Source organism: Bufo bufo, chromosome 1 (assembly GCF_905171765.1).
Source record: "Bufo bufo chromosome 1, aBufBuf1.1, whole genome shotgun sequence".
Classification (NCBI taxonomy): Eukaryota; Metazoa; Chordata; class Amphibia; order Anura; family Bufonidae; genus Bufo; species Bufo bufo.
In genome coordinates, this window is record NC_053389.1 from 641,579,287 (window position 1) to 641,606,327 (window position 27,041).

Sequence of the window (27,041 nt, forward strand, 5' to 3'; positions counted from 1 at the left end):
GGTACATAGGCCTCCATGAATTTGGCCCCAAAGTGATCGATGACCGGCCGTATCTTATACAGACGGTCATGGGCAGGATCACCTCGGGGGGGACATGCTGCATTATCGGAATAATGCAGACATTTCCGGATGGCCTCAAACCGGGAGCGTGTCATGGCCGTACTGTAAAGTGGGGTCTGGTATAGGACGTCCCCACTCCAGTACAGCCTGACACTGGGTTTTTTGACCAGGCCCATATGCAGCACGAGGCCCCAAAATGTCCTCATTTCGGCTGCACTGACCGGCGTCCAGCCACCGGGCCTGGCCAAAAAGGAGCCCGGGTGTTGAGCGACGAACTGTTGGGCGTACAGATTCGTCTGCTCCACCATCAGATTTACCAGTGGGTCACTGAAAAAATGACAAAAAAAGTCATATTCAGTGTAGCCCACTGTGGAAATCTGGATTCCTGATTGGCCTACAAAATCAGGAATCACAGGCTCGTATCGCTCTGGGCTACACCAGACAAGTTCACCGGCAGGGGGCTCCGGTGGATTTAACTGGTGGGCCGGGAAACCAGTACGAGCCCCAGAGCTGCTCGTACTAGTGTGGGCCACAGGGTCCCTAACATGGCGGTCCCCTTGCTCCGCCTGGCGGCGTCTCCGCCGCCTTGGGGGCTCATCATCATCGCTAGATGATGAGGAGGATGCGGATGACAACAGGAATGTGGGGTCATCCTCATCCTCACTGGGACTCTCGGAGTCGGAGGCAAGCTGGGCGTATGCCTCCTCGGCCGAGAACGTCCGGCGGGCCATAGGGGAGTGTGTGTCTGCGTGTATATGTGCGTGTGTGTAACTCTTTATTTTGTGTGCGTGTGTGTGGGGGCACGGGTGTTCACGAACTCACCCTAAAACTAACAGAAAAAAAATAAAATAAACTAACTAAAAAAAATGCAAAAAATGTGGGGAAAAAAAAATCAAAACCGCTGATCAACCGTCCGAAGTTGATCAGCGGTGGGGTGTGCGATGCGCTAACAGTCGCCGGACACTAAGTGCCGGCCACAATCAGCGTACACAAAAAAAAATAAAAAAAATGCACCCCAAAAAAGGTGGGGGGGGGGGGGCAGGGGGAAGGGGGGGCAAGTGGCAGCACCCCTGGGGGGTCTAGGGTCACACAGCTGTGCTGTGGACCCCAGACACCCTAACTTAGGGTGATGCAATAAAAGTTAGAAAAGTTCAAAAACTAACTTTCCCTTTTTTTTCCCTGCCTAAACCAAACTTTCCCTATGCTGTCCCTATGTACCTGATGGGGGGTGCTGGGGCACAGATCGGGTCCTGGGGGCACAGATCGGGTCCTGGGGGTGCTGGCAGACACACGTGCAGGCAGCTCCTCTCTCCTCCGGCTCCGGAACACAAAAGGAGGAAGAGAGGAGCGCCTGCCTCTTTTGAATTTGCCGCCGGACCGCCCACAGACCAATCAGGATGCGATCCTGAGTGGTGATGTCACCATCACCACTCAGGATCGCTGGATGGTGATTGGTGGGGTGAAATCACACCACCATCACCATCCTGTTCCGGGTTATCGGGTCTTCAGAGACCCGAACAACCCGGAAACGCAGAAAACCGCAGGTCTGAATTGACCTGCGGTTTTCTGCGATCGCATACATGGGGGGGTCACCGGACCCCCCGGCGCATTTGCCCCAAGTGCCTGCTCAATGATTTGAGCAGGCACGGGGTTCCGATCACCGCCCGCCGCGCGGCCGTGATCGAAAATACACAGGGCGTACATGTACGCCCTGTGTCCTTAAGTACCAGGGCACAAGGGCGTACCTGTACGCCCTATGTCCTTAAGAGGTTAAATCATCACCCCCATTAATGTGGATTATAACGGTAGTATAGATGAGCTTTTCTTTACCAGGTCAAAGCTGCGCTAAGTAGGTTGCAGGCATCTCCAGGATCACATGACATACATTCGGCACGTGATCATAGCCCAGTTACAACCCACAATGTACGCGGCTTGCCTATGTGCAGTCAGGCAGCCTTGTGCGCAGGGAGAAGTCAGCACTCGAGGCTGCCTGACTGCACATGCGCAAACCGCAGAATTTACACCATGTGATCCTGGAGTGCCCGCCAATCTATTTAGACTGAGGAACACAGCGCTGACAGGTAAGGAAAATCTCATCATCATCTATACTAGCAGGATTAAAAAAAAAAAAAAAAACAACAGATAACCCCTTTAACATGATCAATACTGTTGAATAATCTGCATTATATAGAGGCACAGTAGACATATCTTACCATTAAGGGTAGTGCCCCGAGCTGTAAGTGGTGAAGCCGCGGAGGTGTATGGTAGGGAGATAAATGCGGATGTAAGGGACTGGTTTGGTAGGGTGCTGCAGTCACTCCAGTTTCAATTGCAATCTCCCTGCAGGATTCAAACAAAATAATTCAAAATTATTATTTTTTTCCAGTGCAAAATTGGCTAAAGAATACAAATATGAAAGAGGTAACAGATCAGAGTGGATTTATTATAATTGACATTAAGACACATTTAAAAAGGCATATCTGAGGGGAATCATTTTATTTAAAGAGGACCTTTCACCACTCCTGACATGCCTGTTTTAATAGCTTCATGCGTTCCCCATGTAATAACAGTTCTGCAGCATCTATTCTTATGGCTCTATGTTGTGCCGTTCCTTTATTATTTCTACTAGAAGTTATGGATGAATTGCTAGCAGTCTGCAGTAAGGGTACAGAGGCGTGGTAACAAGTTGGGAGTGTGTCCCTGCAGACTCACTCTATCCAATCAGTGCTGCCATTGTCTGTCTAGACTGTGCAGGTACACCCCCAACTGGTTACCACCCCTCTGTACCCTTACTGCAGACTGCTAGAAATTCATAACTTCAAGTAGAAAAAAAGGAATGGTACATCATAGAGCAATAAGAATAGAATCTCCAGAATTGTTATTACACGGGGAATGCATGGCACTATTAAAAAAAAAAAGCATGTCAGGAGTGGTGAAAGGTCCTCTTTAAAAACAGGGTTGGAAGGAGTGTAAAAGAAAAGATCATCTCACCTACTTGGTCCTTGCTCCTCTCCACTACCTGGTCTTGGCTCAACAAAGGAAATGGCTTGAACGGCCCCGTCATTCAATCCCTGGCTGCAGTGGTGAGCTGCCTCAACCAGCGATTGACAGAGTAGGCAGTCCAAGTCATTTCCCATGTGTCCATCCCGAGACCAATAAATGAAGAGGAGCATCAGAACAGAAGTGGTGGGGAATTGCTCTAAAGAGTAATGATTGCCTTCCTCCAAGCCAGAATTCAGAAACTGTACGTGGACACCACCAACCCACTGAATAGATCAGCTCTGCACACAGCGAGAGGGAGGCCCTGATTCATCAGGTCACGGGAAGTACCTGTAAATTATGTGCCATTCACAATCTGTCTCAGACAAAAACCTTACATGGGGAAAATAAAAAAGGACCTAAATAAAGCTCTAGAAATGACGTCTTACACATAGTGAGAGGAAGTCTCACATCTCAGCACTGCTGTGTCCTTTCCCAGATATGGTGAAGTAGGGGGACATATCAGGTGAGCTATTTTACAGCTCTCTTTGGGGGGTCATCTGGCGAGTGCATTTGTGCCGTCTGTGGTGTTAGGGCAAGATATCCAAATACAAAGGGGCCCAGGAATAGATTCCCATCAAGGTAAACGTGTCAGTAGCAACAAGTCACTAAAAAGGATGTCCTGCTGACAAACATTAATATTTTAGAATTATAAGGAAAATAATATTTTTACACAAACTCCAGGTACCTCAGATCCAGTTTATACAAGGCCTTACTGATAAGGGTCTACAAATGTTTGTCTACAGTACGCAAGATTTTTTTTATGTTAACCAGTTCAAGACTGGGCCATTTAACCCTATTTTTCAGTTTTATTTAGCATGTGTCTTTGAAAGCCATACATTTTTTCAGTTTGGTTATGTAAATAATTTTCGCGCTTTTTTTCAGTGATACATGGGGTTTTATTCTTCTAAGTCTTTTTTATTTTAGTACTCAAAAAATATTTAGACCTGGGAAAATCTAAAAAAGGGATTTTTAAAAATTGTCTTTTTGTTGCATTTTTTTTAACAGCACAAAGTGCAACTAAAATCCTTTTTTAAATGATGCCCCCTTTCCTTAAAGGGGATGTGCACCTTGGGGGGGGGGGGGGGGGGGGGGCTAACCCCCCTCTGGGGCAGACCTGCAAATGGAAGCATACTTACCTGCTCCACTGGGCTTTCAAGATGTAAACATCAGTTTCGATACAGCTGCAGCCACTTGCTGGCCACAGTGGTGACCTATTCCCCTTGCGTGACATGTCAAATGATCACGTGACTCAAGGGGAGCAGGTCACCGCTGCGGACAGTTATTGTCTCCAGCAGCGTCGAAACGGATGTTTGCATTCTGGAAGCCCAACTGAGTAGACAAGGCCGGGGAAAGAAGAAGCAGACATTTAGGGATATAGGCTTCCCTTTGCCCCCCGCCCCACCCCCCATAACAGTTGTTTTGATATAGAAGAAGTGTATTGGTTATGGTCGACAGGGGCGGGGCTAGTAGCTGCAGTGTGGTGGCTTTATTTTGTTCTAAATTTTTTACTCCGTTTTTTTTTTTACATGGTGCCTCCCCCATATGGTCACACAAAACCTTTGGAGGGTACTTAATGTTACTTTTTTTGTCGTTAGAGTGCCGTTTACAGAGCGAAGGAGAAGGCAGGGAAAAAGCCTATCCTTGCCTTCTCTATAGGGGGCCCTGCTTTAGTCAACAGCAGGTTTCGCACTCCCGCAGCTACCAACTCTGCAAGTGTCATTCTTGAACAACCTTGCCCAGCTATATATTGTCTACCCAAACGATTAAAGTCTGTGTGTTGCCGTCAAGTGGTTAATTATGGCAAACAAAAAAAGTGCACTCCTACACACAAATAAGGTGCCACCATAACAATTCAATATATATCCATTTCTACTTTGTAAAAGATAGAAAGATTTGTACATAGAATTGCGAACCTGCATTTATTTAGCGTACTTACCAGGCCGACCGTTCAGAAGCTTGCCTGGGATGAGAGGACATTGTTTGGGGCACATGAATATGGTGTCCATGACCGTAGTTTGGATGCATTCTGTGCGGATGTGGCGGTGGGCGTTCGTGAGCACGCCTAGAAAGCAGTGCAAAACATTAGTTTGGGTTTTTGTTACCAGCAAAGTAGCTGAGAAATCCAAATCTGTATTGGCAAAAAAAAAAAAAAAAGAGCCCTACAACACAAAACAAACTTACGTTGGATGCTGCATCAGACGCCGCCTTTGAACTTCCATTCTTTGAATAACTTCATGAGGGCGTAACCTCTGCGTTGCAGGTGCTGTTGCAGAAATATGATGAGACATGGACTGATGGGAGGAGGAGAGATGCTGAGATAGCGGAGCAGTAGCACTTGTAAAGTGGTAAGATGGTGGTGGAGGAGGCACAGGATGTGTGGAGGAAAGGCTGGGGAGAGATGGGTGAAAAGGGGGCACCGGGTGAGCAATCACATAGTCCATCTGAGGAGGCGGAGGGGGTGGTGGTGGCGGCGGCTGCGGTGGAGGATTTGAATGTGAATGAGGACAAGCAGATGTTTGGTGATGGAGCGGTCTTGTAAGTGATGCATCTACAAAAATGAGATAAAATGGGATTAGCACAAACAAATCACTAAGTAGAACCAAAGAACGTTGTATCTGCGTTTATATCTCTAGTAATTGTTAGGTTTATTTGTAGAGGGAAAAGATCCCATTGTGGTGTCTGTCGTTTTCTCCGGAAAAATAGAGCTACATACGACACTATTCGTCTTGTCAAATCTGATGGGATCTGCAATGGAGGCTCAGAAAGGCCCCCTGATGCAGTTGTGAACAGGGCCTTATGGAATCAGTGGAAAGACATATGTAATAAATAAATCAAGGGGTTTTAAACAGTTTAGAGGTTAACAAGTAATCGTTTTGTCAGTTGCATTTTTACAAACCTTTATGAGGCTTGCATGGCTGCAAAGTGTAACTGAACAAACATCTCTAGTTTACAAAAAAGCTGAAGAATAGAATTAAGGGCAGATATCACCCCCTAGAAACTTGCCAAAAACTAAATAATTTTTCCTGCACAAAGGAAGAAAACCAGGTATACAGTATTTTACAGAACCTGCAGTTAAAGCATTGAATACCTACATGGGGCATGCATAAAATGCCGACAGGAGGAAAGAGATGTCTGGGGAGGTGGTTGCGCCTGGGCTACCATGCTAGGTCCATAGCCATCAATAGCCATAGTTTGAGCTGTACTGGCAGTCGACTGATGTCCATAAACTGAAGACCGTGAAGATGAACCAGGACAGCAAGGGTCAAAAGCAGAGGTGCTATGAAAGCTAACACTTCCATGGCTTCTTATACCATTATTGCTCAGGTCCACAGGCAAGGCTTGCTGTAACATAAAAATGTACATAAATGTAAAGCCAATAAAAAAATAAGTATGTAAAGCACAAAGAAGCATATAAAGCAATCAAAAGGTGGTAAACACTGCAATAAAAGACTAGACATAACCGTCATGGTCATATTAGTAATACAAGCGGTTTCTCACACATTTCCATATTCATATGTGGCAAGTTCACACTTGCATACTATTCTGGTGTTCTGTTACATATAGGAATATTGCAACGACAAGGAATCTACAGAATATGGCACAGATTAACCAAAGAAACCATAAGTGAATATCTATGAAAGCTGCATCTTACCGGGTCATGGTAGGTAGAAGAAGAGCTGCTTGCTGCTCCACAAGGCGGTGGGACAGGGGCATTTCTTTCCACAGGACAGTGTGTGTCCGTGAAAGAAGGAGACAAGGGAACGGTGGGGTGAGAACTGTGATGGTGGTGATGATGGTGATGTGGAAAGTGGTGACTGTGCGTTGGATAACAACTTGAATGAGGATGTCCTAGGACATGGGGATTCTGAGATGATCCTCCGCAGGATGAATGTTCCGGGCAACAAGTTGGCAATCGTGGCATTGCTGGCTGCCCACCATCGGCAGTAGTGCTAGTAGTCCTTCTGGTGTCATCTACAAGAGGAATTAAAAGGACAATTTAAAAATCAAAGGGGAAACTTTTGAACACCTTAAAATGCACAGTATTATGTCAAGTATAGGCATGCTTTGTCATGGCTTATTTGTTGCTCAGGCTCTGCTCACACCTGCATCGGTCAATTCTGCTCCATCATCGGTGCAGAACAACTTTGGCTACTTTCACACTAGCGGTTTTAATTCCGCTATTGAGATCTGTCATAGGATCTCAATAGAAGAAGAAAACGCTTCAATTTTGTCCCCATTCATTGTCAATGGGGAAAAAACTGAACGAAACGGAGTGCACCAAAATGCATTCCGTTCGGTTTGGTTGCGTCCCCATCACGGACAGAAAAATGCGGCAAGCAGCGTTTTTCTGTCCGTGATGTGGTGCGGAGCAAGATAGATCCTGACACACAATGCAAGTCAATGGGGAAGGATGAGTTTTTTTGTCACAATAGAAAACGGATCCGTCCCCCATTGACCTTCAATGGTGTTCAAGACGGATCTGTCATGGCTATAGAAGACATAATACAACCGGATCCGTTCATGACAGATGCATGCGGTTGTATTATGATAACGGAAACGTTTTTTTTTTGCAGATCCATGACGGATCCGCATTTTTGCGAACAGCATACAGCCGTCTGAATAAGCCCTTATGGGTATCATAGGGTTAAGCACATTTAGCACATTATTAAGGAATCATTTAACTATTGTGATAATAAGAATTATGTTTGGTTAAGCACTCGGCACTTTAATTATTCTAGATATGGACATATAAAGTGCTGAGTGCTTAACCAAACATAATTCTTATTATCACAATAGTTAAATGATTCCTTAATAATGTGCTAATAAATGTGCTTAACCCTATGATACCCATAAGGGCTTATTCAGACGGCCGTATGCTGTTTGCAAAAATGCGGATCCGTTTTTTTGCGGATCAGATGCTGTCCCATTCACTTCTATGGGGCCCTTTTCTTCCATTGCACGGCTCAGCAAAACAAATGAAACATGTCCTATACTTGTCCGTGAAAATCAGGACATGGCCTCATTGAAGTCTATGGGTCAGCAAAAAAACGGAATACAATCTTTTTTTGCGGACAAGCTGAACTGTCCACAAAAATGCGGATCCGTTTTTATTGTGGACAGCATACGGCCGTCTGAATGAGCCCTAAATGTTATATTATCTATAATATCAAAACTACTTTGACAATGTGAAAAAATCAAAATTTAAAAAAAAAATCTAAATATGAATAAAGTGCATATTAGTGCTAATAATTAATAGTATCAATAAATTTCCGGTTGGTCAGCTAAGGCTACTTTCACACTGGCGTTTTGAATTCCGTTTGTGAGATCCGTTTCAGGGATCTCACAAACGGTTCAAAACAGATCAGTTCAGCCCCAATGCATTCTGAATGGATAAGGATCCGCTCAGCATGCATCAGTTTGGCTCCATTCCGCCTCCATTCCGCTCTGGATGCGGACACCAAAACGTTGCTTGCAGCGTTTTGGTGTTCGCCTGGCGATGCGGAGCCAAACGGATCCGTCCTGACTTACAATATAAGTCAATGGGAGCAGATCCGTTTTCACTGACACAAATATGGTGCAATTGAAAACAGATCCGTCCTCCATTGACTTTCAATGTAAGTCAGGACGGATCCGTTTTGACTTTGTTCTTCATAATGCAAACGGACCCGTTCTGAACGGATACAATCGTTTGCATTATAGGTGCGGATCCGTCTGTGCAGATACCAGACAGATCTGCACCTAACGCAGGTGTGAAAGTAGCCTTAGATCTTAAAACATTCCCTCTTCCCCCTCCCCCAACAAGCCTCTCCTCCTGAGGAAGCAAATACGTGAAAACGCGCGTAGAGGAGCAGGCGCCTCTTTCACCTCCATCCAGATAAAGGTATTTTTACTTAGTTCTGCATCTTATTTATTTACTTCATATGGCTTAGTTTGAGATGCGCTCCGCTTAGTGGCAGACATCAGGGTTTCATTCAGGAAGGAACGTAGTTGGCACTCGGTAGTCGTAGCCAGCACCGCATACATGTAGCCTGAGTGTGTCTGCCTGGTCTATGTAATTTGTGTATATGTTTGAAGGTGAGCGCCAGTTATATGGACACTGGTACTCGGTTATTACAGATACTGCAGCACTGGACTTTAGAGTTTTCAAATAACGAACCTTGTCGCTCCCTGCTGGATATATGCTGAGTATAGGGTTCCCTCCCCAATTAATAGTAAGAATAAATCACAGCAGAAGTTTTCTTTTGCTCAGATTGTGTTGGCTTTTATTTCAGAAGGGTAAGCATTGCCGCATTACTTACCATTCAGAGCAAAAGAAAACTTCTGCTGTGATTTATTCTCACCGTTATATGGAGTGATTAGTAAGCGTCTTTTTGTTGTTTCCCTACTATTCACAAAAATCTATTTTTGTGATAAATTTATTTAGATAAATATTAAATGTTTAAAGGGGACTTGATGTTCCTCATTGTTTTTGTGATCATTAAATTCATCTATTGAGTATTCCCATAGGATATATCTAGGATTATAGAGTGGATCATATAGAGTGCTGCACTATTTTTGCTAGCATTCTTAATGGGATCTGCAATGGAGGCTCCGTGAATGCAAATGCAGAGCTTTAAGGGGTTTTATGGGAGTAAACTATTGATGACCTATCCTCAGGATAGGTCATGAATATCTGATTGATGGGGGTCTGACTCCTGGCATCAGCTGTTGCCGAGCGCTGTGGCTTCACATTCATAGGTCATGTGGCCTATACGCAGCTCAGTCTCATTCAAGTGAATGGGCCTGGGCTGCAATACCGAGCACAGACACTATACTATGCATGGCGCTGTGCTTTGCGGTGAGGAGGCTGGAGCGCAGACTGGAGCACCGCAGTCTCTTCTAACCGACTGGTAGAGGTTCTTCTCCTGGCAGCCACCAATTAGATTTTGATGACCTAGATCAACAATATTCTTCTCCCTAAAAGGTAAAGTTTACATCAAAATGCACATGCAACATATGCAAATTGCACAGCAGACTACAGGCCATTGACCTCAGCACTGTATCCTCACACTGTCCAGTATTCACTTTCCTCCCACGTGACAGAACTTTTGGATAGGAATAGGTTAGGTTTGATGATTTTAGAGTAATATAAGGACATTCTATAAAAAAGCAGACCCTGGACGGGATTGATGAGCTGCGTCTCCGCGTGGTGGAAAGACCAAAAGTGAACAGAGTAACCGGTGCCAGGAGACAGCACTCTCATCATCACACAGTATGCTAGGTGACAGATATGTAGAAGATTATTGACAAAGTGGGACATTAACTAGACAAAGTGTCACAATCTGAATTCATACATGCAGATTCTGCTGCGCAAAAGGTTTGTGTGGACGTATAGGTCATCAGTATCAGATCTGCGGGGGTGCGAACCAGGGACCCCCGCCGATTAACTGTTGGATGAGGCCTTAAATACCACAGCCTCTTCCAGCGACATTGTACATTGTTCACATGGCCTAGTTGCAGCTCTGCCCCATTCAAATCAATGTGGCTAAGCTGCAATACCAAGCACTGCCACTATACAATGTATGGCGCTGTCCTTGGAAAGCTGCCGGGAGCCTGCCACACTCACTGGAGCTCTGGTGAGCGCAGCAGCACCCTGAAACAGCCGGTCGGTGGGGGTGTCGGGACTTGGACCCGCCACTGATGTGATAATGATGACTAGAGATGAGTGAAGTTACTGAAAATTCGATAATTTCTTCGTCACAAAGCACATTTCTTTGTATGTAGAGGAGGCAATGACAGGGACCGGCGATGGTGCCGCCTTCCCCTGTCATTGAACCCCTCAGATGCTGCTTTTATCACTGATCGGGGCATATGAGATTAACATTGAGGGCTTTCAGGGGTTAATTCAGTAAAAAATTCTCATCTGAACCATTTGATCACGCAGAGGCCGCTGCCATCTTGACTGAAGAGGTGATGTGATAACGTCATCACATCATACGTCACCGCAAGTGAGATTTTGCATGGTATTATCAATCAAGATGGCAAGCAAATGGATGAGGAGAGTATGAATTTTTCTTTTTACCACCATCTCAGGGGAAATTAATTGGCACAAGGAAATTCGGCTTTGTGACTAAGCAAATCTTTCCTGAAATTCGCATCCAAGTTCACTTTGGATAATTCGATTTGCTCAACACTAATGATGACCCATTCTGAAGACAGCTGTAGCCTGCTCTCCCTGGCACCGGGAGAGGTATAGAGTGGGCTCGGCATGCATGTTGGTACCTGCATTCCCTGAATTTAATGGAGGCCATTTTGGCACATAGAAGGTAGCATTTAGTGTTAGGTTCCCGTCTTACAGAGATCGCCTTGACGTGTGGCAGACGGGCTCAAATAATTTTGTACAAAATTCATTTGCCAAGAATCTCAAATAACAAAATAAGCGTAGCATTAGCACCAGAATATTTTCTATTATTATGGCATTATTGTACTTTATTTGGTTGGCAGAATGCTGTTGCATTGTTTTTTTTTTCTTTGTGTTTCTAGCCATGGCAGCGCGCACCTGCGCATTGGGATGGGCTGACTGACCCCCTTTTTTTTTGCTATTCTGAAGACAGGACATTATAATTTCCCGGATAACCCCTTTAAAATTGTCCATCAGATGTCTTAAGCTGGCCATACACATTTGTTTTCTGTCAGCCAAACTTGCGGAGAACAGCAGGTTCGGCCGACACACTAATGTGTATGGGGAGCTCCCAACTCTCCCCAACAGATGATGTCAAGGTTCAACTGAAATGAATATTTTTGCCCAATCATTTTGTTCTCCTGGGATAGGGATCAGTAACATCCGACACTCCAGCTGTTCTGAAACTAGAGCTCCCAGAATCCTCCTTTCACTTCTATGGGAGTAAGGAGAACAGCCTAGTAAGATTGAATGCTGGGAGTTGTAGTTTCATAACAGCTGGAAGGTTGCTGACCCTGTCCTGGGAGATAAACTGCTGCCAGAGGTGTCCGGCAGCGGATTTCTCCTTTCCCCATAAAATACACATACATGTTCAGCCGAGCTGTACATATATGTGTATGGGGGAGTCGGGAAAGATGGCTGTTAGCCAAAAGCTACTGAATGTGGATAAGTGCCTTGAAGTAAAAGAACATCTGACACGTCATCTAGTTCAGTGAGGAATTTTACTGTGATTTCTAACAGACATTATGGATTTTACAACACTGGCTCATTACACCTTGTGACACCTACAACCTAGCATTAGGAAGATTGCGATACTGAAGAACAAGCCTGTAGACGTAGAGAATGCCAGGAGAAGGGCACGCCCATTCAGTGTAACGTCACAGTCCAAGTGGTAGTGGAAAGGTCCTGTTGTCCTATGAAGTACTTCAGACACACTACATTTTCGTCTTATGTTTAACGTGCGCAAAAAACGTATAGTTAAATGGATACTCTGACGGACGCCATACAATGGTATCCGTCACCATAGAGTTTCATTGTAAATAACCTATACGTTAAAGTGAACTTTTTTTTTGGGTGGACTCTACAGGATAGAAAAGTGTAATGTACTATGCTTTTACATCCTTTTCCACCCCCAACATAGATGTAAATGTAGGGCAAAAAAAATTGATGAGAACCCAGCCTTAGATACTCCGCTTGGGGTATTTCTCTTTGTTCAGCCCCTTTTTCTAAATAATGGTGGGTAGCCACTCACATTAATGTTAGTCTCATCTGCGGAGTTCTACAGAACTAGTCGACCATCTAATGCAGGGATCAGCAACCTTCAGCACTCCAGCTGCTGTGAAACTACAACTCCCAGCAATGCAAACATGCTTGGCTGTTCTTCTAACTCCCATAGAAGTGAATGGAGCATTCTGGGAGTTGTAGTTTCTGAACAGCTGGAGTGCTGGACGTTGCTAATCCCTAATCTAATGTATATGGGGGTTTCCTGACCTCTCCCAACATCTGGCAGATGTCGGGGGAGATCAGGATCAGGCTGCTGGATTTCAAGAGAAAGGAAAAATAGGAGACTAAAGAACCCATTCACACAACAGTATGGTCGACATGCCCGTGTTGGGGCCTGCAAATAGCGGTCCGCAAAACGCAGACACTGCCCGTGTAAACTCTGAATCGCGGACCCATTGAATGGGTCCACGATCCGCAAGACTGCTATACAAAAGAACAAGCCTGTAGATGTAGAGAATGCCGGATGAAGGGCACATCCATTCAATGTAACGTCACAGTCCAAGTTGTAGTATGTGGGAGGCACAGATCAGAAGCCCATGGAAAAACACTCAGAAGCCCTTCCGGGGGGGTTTAGGGTGCGTGCCTCCAAATCACATGTCCTATCTTTTGCCGTAACTTGCAGATCGCGGACCCATTCAAGTCAATGGGACCGCATCTGCGATGTGGAGTTCACACGGCCAGTGCTCGTGTTTTGCGTTCCGCAACACTGTCCATAATGTCATGTGAATGGACCCTAACTGTCTCATGGTGGTACTGTGAAGGCCCTACTAGACCGAACAATATTTAGACCAATTATCAGGAACAAGCATTAATAGTAAGCTCGCTCCTCATAATTGGCCCATATGAAGGTACAAACATGTTCAGGTCTCCTGATGCACTTTTGAAAGCCAAAAATCAGAACTGGATCATAAAAAGTAGAGAACGCATCAAGGACAGATACTGCTTCTCTTTAGAATTCCCTCCTGGTTTTGACTTGTAAAACTGCATCGGGAAACCTGACTGTGTGGCTGCACCCTAACCGTGCAGCCGATCAGCCAAAGAACGAGCAAACGCTTGTCAGTTGGCCGATTGGCATCTTTCATCGAAATGTAGCTAAGCAGAAACTGGACTTACCCGCTGTCACGCCTGTTGTACTGTTACTTGTTGGGACAGCAGGAGCATCAGGATTTGTCGATGTCTGACCCACTGAAGGTCCCGAAAGAGCATCAGAGGCCGGCTCTGAGGTAGACGAATCACTGGAAACAGTGCTTACAGGCTGAGACTCTGTTCTGCCAGAGGTAGTTGGCACAACTGTAAGATCTGTGATAAAATATATACATTTATGTACAAACACAAACCATTTAAAAATTTTGTAACATAACTCAAATAAAACTTAGTTTGAAACACTTAGATTCTTCTGTCCAGCAGCAGGAGGGCAAGGCAAGAAGAAGATGTGCCACGAGCTGGCCCAAATACTGCTAGGTTCTTTAGCGACCCCACAAATTCTGCTATGAAAGTTAACTTAATGTAATGTAAATGTATCCGCACACTGTTGGTTCAGAGTTACAGAATCGCCATTGTACTACAAAAATGGGGGCTGTCCAATAATACACTATATAGATGCTTGTAAAGGGGGGTGCAAGTGGTCACTACTAGGCTCCATTCACACGTCCGCAAATGGGTCCGCAATTTTGCAGAACGGGTGCGGACCCATTCATTTTCAATGGGGACGGAATGGATGCGGACAGCACACAGTGTGCTGTCAGCATCCGCATTTGCGGAGCGCGGCCACGATCTTCAGGTCCGCAGCTCCGCAAAAAGATAGAGCATGTCCTATTCTTGTCTGCAGCTTGCGGACAAGAATAGGCATTTCTATAGGGGTGCCGGGCGGGTGTGTTGCGCATCCGCAATTTGCAGGTCCGCAACACACCACAAACGTGTGAATGAAGCCTTAGCAATAGTGGAGAGCTGGAAGTCATTCATTGTAGAACTTAACTGGGCTGTCCCATCAGAGAAAAAGCCTTTCAAAATGCAGCTTCCAGGGAGATGAGGAAGCTGCAGCCAGCCACACATGTTCCCCCTCCAGCGGCTGCAGCAGGGGAAAATGTAGTATAACAGACCGTGCATGGCCAACCACGTAATATATGGATCAGGGCTCCATTCTGGCTGCTAGAGTGAGGTCACGAATGAGGGGCCCCTCCATCCCTCATTCACCCATATGGCACCACGCTTGTGCACATTTCCTGATGTTTTTTTGAATGAAGCAATACAAATCGCAGCAGACTCTAGGACAATTTAAAGGCGATTGACTACCACTGTTCCTACTACATTAGCAAATACAGTTTTGCATTTGTGGTGAGATATGGAAAGAAAAAACCTGCAGTCAAGTCACGTTAGACATACCATCTTCATCTACAGTCAGGTCCACAACTTCAGTTGCATTTTGTCTCAGAGGCTGAATAACAGTAGAAACTCTACTGCGACTCCTGTGCTCCTGGGATCTTCCAGATTGTGAACTTGAACTTTGGCCCCAGTGGGATCGAGAGTGTCCAAGCGAGGCACGAGATCTGAGCAAAAAAAAACATAAGGGGAATTTATCATTATAGGGGTATTTGAAGTTTGGTTTTGCTTTGCACACCTACACCAAATTTATGAATATGGCACATGGTTTTTATAAACTTGGTGCCGGTGCAATGCTGTTTCAGTGCCTATTTCAGTGAAAGTACGCCTGGGGGATGCCTGGTGTGGAGTTGCACTTCCTAAATGTGACTTAAAGGGAACCAGTCATCAACTTTATGCTGATCTCACTGAGGGCAGGATAAAATAGTGACAGAAATGCTGATGTCAGCGATGTGTCACTGATGAGCTAAAAGTAAGTAGTTGCTGAGAACCAGCAGTATAATCATTGCAGCCCAGGCCTTGTAAAGAGTCACATCTACCTGAGAAGAGTCCTGGTTATCCATAATCTCCTGCTCTCACCCATCTGCTGATGATTGGCAGTTCTTTCCTAGAGAGAAAGGGAGTAAACTAGGTAGAAGACTGTCAGTCATCAGCAGGTGGGCAGGAGAGCAGGACTTCATGAATAACCAGGACTCTTCTCAGGTGGCCGGGACTCTTCCAGGCCCAGTCTGCAATGATTGGGATGTTGGCAACCAAAAAATAGTGGTAGGTTGTGGTGGCTCACTAACAAGTAGTTAAGGTATGGTGCTGCAAGCTCATATAGAGGGAATCACCCCACCCTCTCTTAAAGGCAAATGTAGTAATAGAGTAATGAGCGAGCACTCATACACTTGGCAACCAAATTGACATGTGCAGAAAATATTTATTATATCCCCATAAAATACAAGTAATAAAATTTATAAGAACAATGTAGCAATAATATACAACATTACAGTCACATATATTGTGGTAGATATGATCAACACTATATTCATATGACTCAATAGTGTCGATAAATTCAATAATATATATCACACCAAGAAACTTCAAGTATATGCTGTTATTTGGGAAAGAGGGGGTATTATCTTCTAGCGCTCTATCCCAATTTGGGAAACTGAATGTCACTGAAAATGTTGTAGGTGTATTCACTGGGAGCGCAACATGTTCATAAAGTGTCCACAGGAATCCTGATAATGTGAAAAGTCTCTTATAGCATATCCTTTTAAGCTCGATATGAGCTTTGGATTGGAGAAAACTTTAAATCGATGTTTGGCTTACCGTCTAGCGTCTGTTTTCTCCCTATTGCTTCAATGGAGCTTTAAATATTTGCCGGCTTATTCAGTCGCTCCATACAGCAAGCTGGTTTAAATTTCGCAGGAGTTGCAAAGATCGCAGGAGTTGCCACTCTGTTCCGCAATTTCCTTTGGTGCAGCTTTCGACGATAAGAATAGTTAATCCTGACCACTGAGGAAGGGAGAGTGAATCTACCCGTAACGCGTATGGTGAAACAAGTGATGTACCTGCATTGAAAAGCCTCCGATAATACTGTATGGCCATACAGAAGAAAATCTCTACAGTAAAGGATTAACTATTCTTATCGTCGAAAGCTGTACCAAAGGAAATTGCGGAACAGAGTGGCAACTCCTGCGATCTTTGGAACTCCTGCGAAATTTAAACCAGCTTGCTGTATGGAGCGACTGAATAAGCCGGCAAATATTTAAAGCTCCATTGAAGCAATAGGGAGACAGCAGACGCTAGACGGTAAGCCAAACATCGATTTAAAGTTTTCTCCAATCCAAAGCTCATATCGAGCTTAAAAGGATATGCTATAAGAGACTTTTCACATTATCAGGATTCCTGTGGACACTTTATGAACATATTGCGCTCCCAGTGAAAACACCTACAACATTTTCAGTGACATTCAGTTTCCCAAATTGGGATAGAGCGCTAGAAGATAATACCCCCTCTTTCCCAAATAACAGCATATACTTGAAGTTTCTTGGTGTGATATATATTATTGAATTTATCGACACTATTGAGTCATATGAATATAGTGTTGATCATATCTACCACAATATATGTGATAGTAATGTTGTATATTATTGCTACATTGTTCTTATAAATTTTATTACTTGTATTTTATGGGGATATAATAAATATTTTCTGCACATGTCAATTTGGTTGCCAAGTGTATGAGTGCTCGCTCATTACTCTATTACTACATGTTGGCAACCACTTAACTTATAAATGACAGACCTCTGAAATCAACTCACCTGTGCCTACGTTATTCTGCCGTTAGTATGGGCAGCATAAAGTTGATGACGGGTTCCCTTTAAAAGTTATCCACTCTGAAAACCTGACCAACTTCTTACTCTACTTCTGAAAGTGGCACGGGAAGGCGCAGACCACAAAAAGTCACAAAATTTTGTGAAATCGTGCATGTGACAGCCCTTGCAAAAAAAATTCTCCGAAAAAACTGGCGTACTAGATTTCATAAAATGTCCCCCAAAGTGCGCATGGTTACACACGTGCAGCTAAAACATTTTGAAGAGGTTGTGAAAGAAGGTGATCTAGACAGGCCAAAAGGAACCTCCAACACGCTAGGACAGATGAGCTGACAATCTTTCCAAACATGCCCATCTATTTATTTCAGATGCAGCAAAGTCAATTTGCAAAACACTGGGTGATGTAGTCCATAACGGCTGTGCTAATATCTGCTGTATGCGAGGCGGATGAACCATGCTGTCTGGTGTCTAACCCAACCCCTCTGGAAGACTGTAATCATGCCCCCATCACCTTATACTCCCCAGAAGTACTATGGCCCGCTAAATAAAAGTACACACCGCTGCACGGTGTCTGCCCAGCGTCCCTTTAAACATGAATGGATGTAGACATATTTTATATATTCCCGTAAATATTGTCACTATTATATCACACTGCATTAGCGGGCTGCTAGATTACATACAGAATATTAAAGGGTATAGCTTCTCAATCGTCTTCTACCAGGGCCTCACCATTGACCCCAGTCCATGCCACAATGTTAAATACAACACATCAATTTATCTCTTCAACTCAGCAGAACATTAAAATAAGCAGCGAGTCATGTAGCTAAAGCAGACCCTGATAGGTGGAGAAAGAGGCATTTTTCTCTACTACGTTATATCACAAAGTTTCTTATCTTCACTAGTACCATTGATTTATGGCAAAAACAAGTTACACTTTAAAGAGGTTATCCCACCACAGTAGTGATGGCATATGGTTAAAGAGGACCGGTGACGTCCCCTGACATGTCTGTTTTAGCAACTACTTATATATTCCGTGTAATAGTTCTGCAGCATCTATTCTTATGACTATAGGTTGTGCCATTCCTAGGTTATTCCTGGTATAAGCACTGAATGAATTACTAGCAGTTTATAATGAAGGTCCAGATAGGCGTTACCAGCTGGGGGGTAGTCCCTGCAATCAGTGTTGACAATGTCAGACTCTGCAGGGACTGGTAAAAAAAAAAAAAAATGGTAACACCCATCTGGACCTTAATTGCAAACCTAAGCAATTCATTCATAACTTCTGGCTATTAAACAGACATGTCAAGAGAGGTGACAGGTCCTCTTTAAGACATGCCATAACCTACAGATACGTGGGAGGAATATCCTAAGGGCTCTTTCACACGAGCGTGTCCCTTGTGGGAATTGCGCTCCGTGTGAGAGAGGGATTGTGCGGTCTGGACTTCAGAAGTGCACGTAATGGAATCATACTGACATAAAGCCGTCAGTATGATTCCGTCAGGCAGAGGCACACAGCATGGTCAAATCATGATAATGTCGTGCACTTCTGAAGTCCAGACCGCACAATCCCTCTCTCACACGGAGCGCAATTCCTGCAAGGGACACACTCGTATAAAAGAGCTCTAACACGGTCATAAATTGCCGTAAAAACTTTTAAAAAAACTAACAAAAAACACATTTTTACTCAGGGTCCTTGATAGAGAACACATAAAAAAAAAGATAAACTATCTAGTGGGATTAAGTGCATTTCTGGAATCTCTTATCAGTGTAAAAACTGCAAACAACTTGACTAATAAAAAGAAAACAGACATATAACCATTTCTCCGGAAGGCAGCACCCAACTATGTAAACTGCTCCAGCCATAAAGCTCCAGATTACAACGCTCGTCAGCAAATGGGTTAAATTTAAGGGTTTCATTTAATTTGCTTTGTGTGTGAGAGGAGGAAAGTGCAAAGCAAGCAAATTTCAGAAGCTTGTGGAAAATACTCCAACCGCCTGTTTATACCATAGCAATTCCAAATTATCTGGGCCTCTTCCATTTCACACTGAAAACAGATGGAATGCTTAATAGCGCCTCTTGAGAAAATCGCCAAACATGTCCGATTTTAAGGTATTCCAAGGTAGAGGAGCAAACTAGGAAACCTTTTCAAAATAGCCCCAATAGAATATACTTCAAGAGGTTTTACTATGTTTATTCCACATAAAAATCACAATTCTGGAGCAGCTTTTCTTAGAACTGTGGTTGTACCCTTCCTCAGTTATTCCTGCTGGATATTTATGAATGCATTAACAATCATTTCCTTTGTCGACTGGGTGTGTCCCTGGACAGCAGACCACCGTTAGCACCAACTGAACCGTGTCAACCATTTACAACCAGTAACACCCAGCTCTTAACTTATTCCTTTCTAGGAGGAATAACAAAGGAACGACACAATGTAGAGTTAGGCTACATGCACACCACCGTGCAGTTTTTGCGGTCCGCAAACTGCAGATCCGCAAAAAAACGGAAGCCGCCCATGTGCGTTCCGCAATTTGCGGAACGGGCGGCCCATTGTAGACATGCCTATTCTTGTCCGCAAAACAGACAAGAATAGGACATGTTATATTTTTTTGTGGGGCCTCGGAACGGAGCAACAGATGCGGACAGCACATGGAGTGCTGTCCGCATCTTTTGCACTCCATTAAAGTGAATGGGTCCGCACCCGAGCTGCAAAAACTGCATCTCGGATGCGGACCATAACTACGGTCGTGTGCATGAGGCCTTATAATAGAGGCTCCAGAATTATTTTATCATCAATACAAGTATTTACTAAAAAAAAAAAGACAAGGCAGGGTAAGTGGCGGGTTCTTCTTAAAAGGATCACTAGTTCACTTTATTAGTTTAGATTCCTGTCCAGTGTGGGCTTATGTGTATAAAAAGGGACCTTGATCTATTCAGGACAGCCTTCCTTGTAGGAGCATGCAAATACAGACTGCCCTCTGGATTAGTGCAACTTGCTGGATGAACAACCCGAACTGCTATGGCCAGAATACAGATCTGGTTAAAGGGGGTTGTAACAGTAAGTAAAAAAAACACAATAGATGGTTAAAATAATAAAAAGTTATACTTCAAACCTGTAACCTCTGCTCCACCGCTGCTGCTCTGGACCTTCCCGCCAGGTTTTGTTTATATGAATGTGGCAGTGACATGGCGGTATACTGTACATGACCGCTGCAGCCAACCATGGGACTCAGCAGTCTCATGCCATATAGTGGGGAGGCCATCACAAGCGGCATACAGGCACATCACCAATGCAGCCAAGAATATAGCGTGGCGATGAGGATTGGAGCAGCAGCGCTGAAGCAGATGTTACAGGTGTGATCTTGCCTTCGACCATCTTTCTTTTTTACACTCAAACAATCCCTTTAACAAAATTCAGGGATAAGGGTATATTGTAAAGAAAAAATATATAAATGCAGCAAATACATTTAGCAAAACGGACAACAATAGGACATGTTCTATCTTTTTTGTGGGGCCGCAGAAGACACATACAAATGCGGACAGCACACGGTATACTGTTTGCCTTTTTTGTGGCCCCACTGAAATTAACGGGTCCGCCTGCGATCCACAAAAAATGCAGAACAAATGCGGACCGAGAATACGGTGGTGTGAATAACCCCTCATTAAAACATTGCCCCATAGCCACCATATAGCATAAGATAATGCTGCTCCGGTCCTCTCTGCCAGGCTTGGTATGTTTGGCTGAAGCGACAAAGTGCCTATATACTCCATCTGACCACTGCAGCCACACACTGGCCTCAGTCGCCTTGAATCGCGTACAGCAGAGGCCAACGATTGCTGCAGATGGGATGCTTCTGCCAGTCGCTGCTGTAGCCAAAGAAGATGATGCCTTGACTAACAGCAAGGAGGATTGGACCGATGGCACAAGGATAAAATAAAGGTGCCCACCTTCTTATTTTATCACCACGCTGTGGGGGACATTTGTTTTAGTACGGCAAAAAAAAACTTTAAGAAACGTTGTAGTGATTCCGTCTTCTTGTATCACAATGATGTCACTAACAGTACATGATCGCACTAAGTGCACTTATACTCTATAGGAAACATTTGCACACTAGGGCTTTGAGGAATAAATCAACTCGATCTTCTGGTGTGACTGAGCGCAGGTCTGTGTTCTGCTCTATATTAGCTGAACCAAAAATGAATCAGGTCCCAGGAGGAAAACCATGGAAACGTCCACAAAATTGGTCTTTAGGCCACACACAGAGTGCAGGACCTAAAAATAAGGACTAGAATTCCCCTTACTATTTCATTCTGGTTAGGACTAAAAGGAATTTTCTAAGAGCTTTTTTTTTTAGATTACCTATCTGATTGGTGGGGGTCTGACACCTGGGACCCCCGCCGATCAGCTGTTTGAGAAGAAACCGGTGCTCGCTGTTGCGCCGCAGCGTTCTCTCTGCTCATCAAGCAGAACGGCGTACACTGCACAGTATTGCAGCTCAGCCCCATTCACTTCTAGGGGGCTGAGCTGTACCTAGACCAGGCATGCTCAACCTGCGGCCATACAGCTGTTGTAAAACTACAACTCCCACAATGCCCTGCTGTAGGCTGTTAAAGCATGCTGGGAGTTGTAGTTTTATCAACAGCTGGAGGGCCGCAGGTTGAGCATGCCTGCCCTAGACCATATTACCGATGAAGGCGTCATCACTGGCTAGGAAAATCTAAGGCTGCGGAGCTACTGCTTTCTCAAACAGCTGATCGGCGAGGTTCACGGTTGTTGGACCCCCAACAATTAGACAAGAAAAAAAAAATTTAAAACCAAAATGCACCCATGGGAAATCTAAAGAGGACCTGTTATCTCTCCTGACATGTCATACTTCTATTCATCAAGAAAGAACAATTCTGGAGTATATTTCCTGAGGACTATGTGTTATACTAATCCTCTATTATTCCTCCTCGAAATCTTTGAATACGTACACAAACGGGTGTTACTCATGACTGGGCGTTCGCCAACACTGTCCAATCAGAGCTGACCATGCAGCCTGTCTACAGACACACCGACTTTAGGGTCCATTCACACGTCCGGCACCCTCATAGAACTGACTATTCTTGTCCGCAATTGCATCGACATTTTTTTCTGGAGCTGCGGACCAGAAGATCGGGGCACAGCTCTCTGCATCCATTCCTGCCCCATTGAGAATGAATGGGTCAGCGCCTGTTCCGGAACGGATGCGGACCCATTCCACGTGTGAATGGAGCCCAACAATGAAAATGGTCATTTTTTCCATTTATATTCAGGAATAACGGAGGAACAGCACAACACATAGCTACAAGAAAAGAGGTTACGTAGGGAATACAAGAGACAGGTCCTCAAGGCTCATGAACACGGCCATAGTATGGTCCTCTACAAGCCCCGGGTCGTGCAGAGCAGTAATATGGCAACCATGGAAATATATGGCACCATAATCTAGCAGTGAATGCCTGCCGTGTGCAATAAAGTACTGTGTAATACTGGTTGTAAGAATATTAACTGGTAGTAAATGCTCAAACCTGTACGTTTCTCCGACGGTCACGATTTCCACTTCACTGTCTGTTGAGGTAACGTTGATTTCTTCATTGTTGCCAGGGACCTGGGGTGTGGATGAGGCCTCAATGACTACAACGTCCTCATCAATGCTACCTGTGAAGTGAAGGTATATGTACGATTACATAAAGCATCCTTAAAGGGGTTGTAAGGTTTATGAGATCAGCCCTGATGTGCACCCTTCTCCACTCTGATGAGAGCTCTGGTCCCAACATGGGAGCTTATGGGTGAGCGTGTGACCAAATCTATACATAAGTGACCTCCATTGAATACCAGTCTGGCCAGCATGAGAAACGAGCGCCTGCGCAGCTACACTGCCCGATCCTGCTGTACTCCTCTTCCTCCAAGAGGGTGTGCGCTGCAGAGAGGTAGGGGAACAGGATCTTCTGCGTGTGCAGTGTAAGGATACAGTCACATGACGGTATGCATTTTGAGATCCACAAAACACGGATGACAGACCAACTGACTTCTATGGATCTGTGAACTGCATTTTGCAGACAAATATGTTCTTTTTGTGGAACGGACATACGGATGTGGAAAGCACACGAATGATCCATGTGGTCCGTTTCCCAAAATATAGAACATGTCCTATACTTGGCCACAAAAAGCGTTTCACAGCCCGACTAAAGTCAACAGGTCCGCAAAATAAAAAAGCATTACTGTACCCTAAAAGAAACAGCATAGCAGCTGGTCTCCTGCCCCCTCCCCTCACCATTAACTTATGGGGAGCACATAACTTGAAGCTGAAAAACTTGGAGACAAATTTGATCAGTTAAAAGGCTCGGTCATTTTCCTATATTGATGACTTCTCCTCAGGATAGGCTATAAATATCAGATGGGTGGAGGAGCGACACCCAGCACCCCCGCCGATCAGCTGTTTGAAGAGAACACAGTGCTCGTATGAGCCCTCTCTTCATTGTTTACCTGCTCGCCATGGACATTACAGCTCCTCCATCCCCATTCACTTCAGTAAGGAGCAGGCGGAGTGCAACTACTCCTTCCCATTCAGGCTGAGATGCAATTACACTGTTCACCGTTGCAATGTCGATGGCGAGCAGAAGAGAGCGCAGTGCTCGTACGAGCACTGCGTTCTCTTCAAAAGCTGATCGGCGGCGGTTCTGGGAGTCCCCGCCCCCACCCCCAAATCTAATATTGATGACCTATCCTGAGGATAAGTCATCAATATAGGAAGCTGGCTAATTCCGTTAAGTAGGATGGGGCAACGGGGAAAAAGGAGCCCGACAAGTGGAAAGAGGCATTTCTCTAGTAATATATAGACAGAGGTACACTATAATGGCATGTAGACTAATAGCCATCTATATCAGCAATTACCTGCCCTACGTAATGATCTGTGTGTACAACGGCAGCTGTGTACACTCAAATCACATTTATATGTATGTTTATTTTTTCATTATTGCTTTTTTAGCATTTTTTTTTTTTTAAGGCAAACAATTACAAATAAAGGTGCGGCTGCGTTCACTCATATAAACCAACAAGGGACAAAAGGTAAGAGGAAATGGAAAAAAGCCACATGCAGGAGGTGGGAGATGAATATATATGTAATTATAGTCATAAACTACACTGCACCAGTAGCATTAAGGCTCGTTCACACAAAACGTATTTTGCGTTCCGTATTCGGGCCGTTTTCTGTGTTCCGCATACGGTGCTGGTCATTTCATTAGGTCCGCAAGAGATGCGGACAGCACTCTGTGTGCTGTCCGCATCCGTTGCTCCGTTCCGTGGCCCCGCAAAAATTAGGAGTCCTGTCCGTTTTTGCGGACAAGAATTAGCATTTCTATAATAGGCCTCCTGTTCCGTTCTGCAAACTGCGGAAGGCAGACGGGCGCCATCCGTGTTTTGCGGATACGCAATTTGCGGACCACAAAAAAACCCCAAAAAATGGCACGGTCGTGTTAACGAGCCCTTAGTCGTAGGTTTTAAAGAGGATCCGTCTCTCTTGACATGTCTGTTTCAGTATCATATTCCACATGAAATTCTATGTTGTGTTGTTCCTTTATTATTCCCACTATTGTATAAATTGCCAAATGGTTGATACCGGATAGGCACAGTCCGACGTAGTCCAATCACTGCTGGCAGGGGCACACCCCATTGACAGTTTACTGATACATTTTTATTAGGAGCAACAGAGGAACAGCACAACATACAGATATATGAAAAGACGTTCCAGAACTGTTCATACATGTGGAAAACCAATAATTACTCAGACATGTCAGGAGAGGCGACAGGTCCTCTTTAATACGGACAAGGACTTCTACTACGTGTTAAGGAGATACTCTAGACATTTTCCACTAGAGGTAACAGCTTTCACATTGAAGATGGAAGCATCTTTAATGGAGTATTCCCACAGAAAATATTTATGACATAATTACAGGATATTCCATAAATGTCTCCGGAGAGGAGATGATAATGTGAAGAAATGGCCGCACTCGTTATTCTCGCTTCTCAGCAATGATGGCGATAGACATGTGCAGCCACCTTCTCTGGAGTGCCCAGATAGTGGGGGTTCCACCTCTGGGACTCCCACCTATGAAACATTTATTTCATATACAGTTGACATGCTAGACATGTCTCAGATTGGAATATTGACCCACCTGGGAGCCCCCCCTACATGGCCGGACCTGCAGATGGAAGCATTCTCACCTACTCCCCACCACTGGGTTCCTGTCACTAGGTCACCTAATAGTGGACATGTCACCGCTGCAACCAGTCATTGGTGGCAGAGGCCAAGTGACCAAAGTCAAAATGGATGTTGATATAGGGAGAGCAAAGGCAGGGAAGCTGGAGCCCATCGGTGGGGAGCAGGTAGGTATTCCTTCCATCCACAGGTGAGTCTTCCTGAAAGGTCCCAGGGATGAACAACGTCTACCAGGGTTTCCTGAGATTTTAATAGGTCAGCAGTAGCACCGCCGCGGCCTTCTCTCAGCTTTCCAAGCACAGCGCTGTACACTGTATAGCGGCTGTGCTTGGCATCACGCTCCGCCCCATTCACTTCTATTAGGCTGAGCTGCGCCTAGGCTACGTGATCGATGAACGTGTCGTCACATGGCCTAGGAAAATCAGAGTGAAGGCTGTGGCACTACTGCAAGCACCAGTGTCTTCTCAAATATCTTATCAGCAGGGGGTCCCGGGGTGTTGAACCCCACCGATCAGATACTGATGACCTATCCTGAAGATAGGACATCAATATTAAAAGTCTTGGAAAACCCCTTTAAGTTTAAAGGGGTTATCCCATCTTAGACAATGGTGGCATATCGCTAGGATATGCCCCCATTGTCTGATAGGTGTGGGTCCCACCTCTGGGACCCGCATCTACAAGGAGAACGGAGCCGGGGAGAGAGTTGTGGCTGGATGCCACCACCAGGCGCAGCTCACCGCCTCTCCCATTGAAGTGAATGGGAGCGCACCGCGCATGCGCGGCCACCGCTCCCATTCATTTCTATGGGGCCGACTGAAATAGCCGAGCCAGCGCTTGGCTATTTTCGCAGGCTCCATAGAAATGAATGAAGGGCGGCTGCGCATGCGCAGTTTGCCCTCTTTGACTTTCTCTGCTCCGTTCTCCTTGTAGGTGCGGGTCCCAGAGGTAGGACCCGCACCTATCAGACAATTGTCTAAGATGGGATAACCCCTTTAACTGTGAACATACCCCAATACATTCATATTTGAGGTGGGCAGGAGTGTAAATGCCCAGCAGAACAAGCTGTGCTGCAGCAGCAGTGCCAGCTTCACAAATTAACTGAAACACAAAACGTTCTTAAACCTATTCTATGGAGGCTGTGTATTCTCTCTGCAGCATAGAAATCACCGATTTAAACTTGAGAGACATTGAAAATTGTTGTTTTCGCACAGCACAAAGGAACGTGCATTAGCAAATAGCAACAGCAGAGACAGGAGATTACCAGAGGCTGGCGT

At 44.9% G+C, this 27,041-nt stretch overlaps 1 protein-coding gene across 6 annotated transcripts in view; it reads right to left on the reverse strand.

The window, feature by feature from the left end:
- RNF111 (ring finger protein 111) overlaps positions 1-27,041 on the reverse strand; it is a 72,179-nt gene that overhangs the window by 20,843 nt on the left and 24,295 nt on the right. For all 6 annotated transcript variants that reach the window (XM_040413874.1, XM_040413873.1, XM_040413872.1 and 3 more), the window contains exons 3-10: positions 23,078-23,207; positions 15,209-15,372; positions 13,940-14,125; positions 6,755-7,074; positions 6,195-6,444; positions 5,284-5,650; positions 5,039-5,164; positions 2,274-2,400 (exon numbers count right to left, since the gene is read on the reverse strand). In XM_040413874.1, the coding sequence (XP_040269808.1) occupies positions 2,274-2,400; positions 5,039-5,164; positions 5,284-5,650; positions 6,195-6,444; positions 6,755-7,074; positions 13,940-14,125; positions 15,209-15,372; positions 23,078-23,207 (1,670 nt within the window). The remainder of the gene's footprint in view (positions 1-2,273; positions 2,401-5,038; positions 5,165-5,283; positions 5,651-6,194; positions 6,445-6,754; positions 7,075-13,939; positions 14,126-15,208; positions 15,373-23,077; positions 23,208-27,041) is intronic.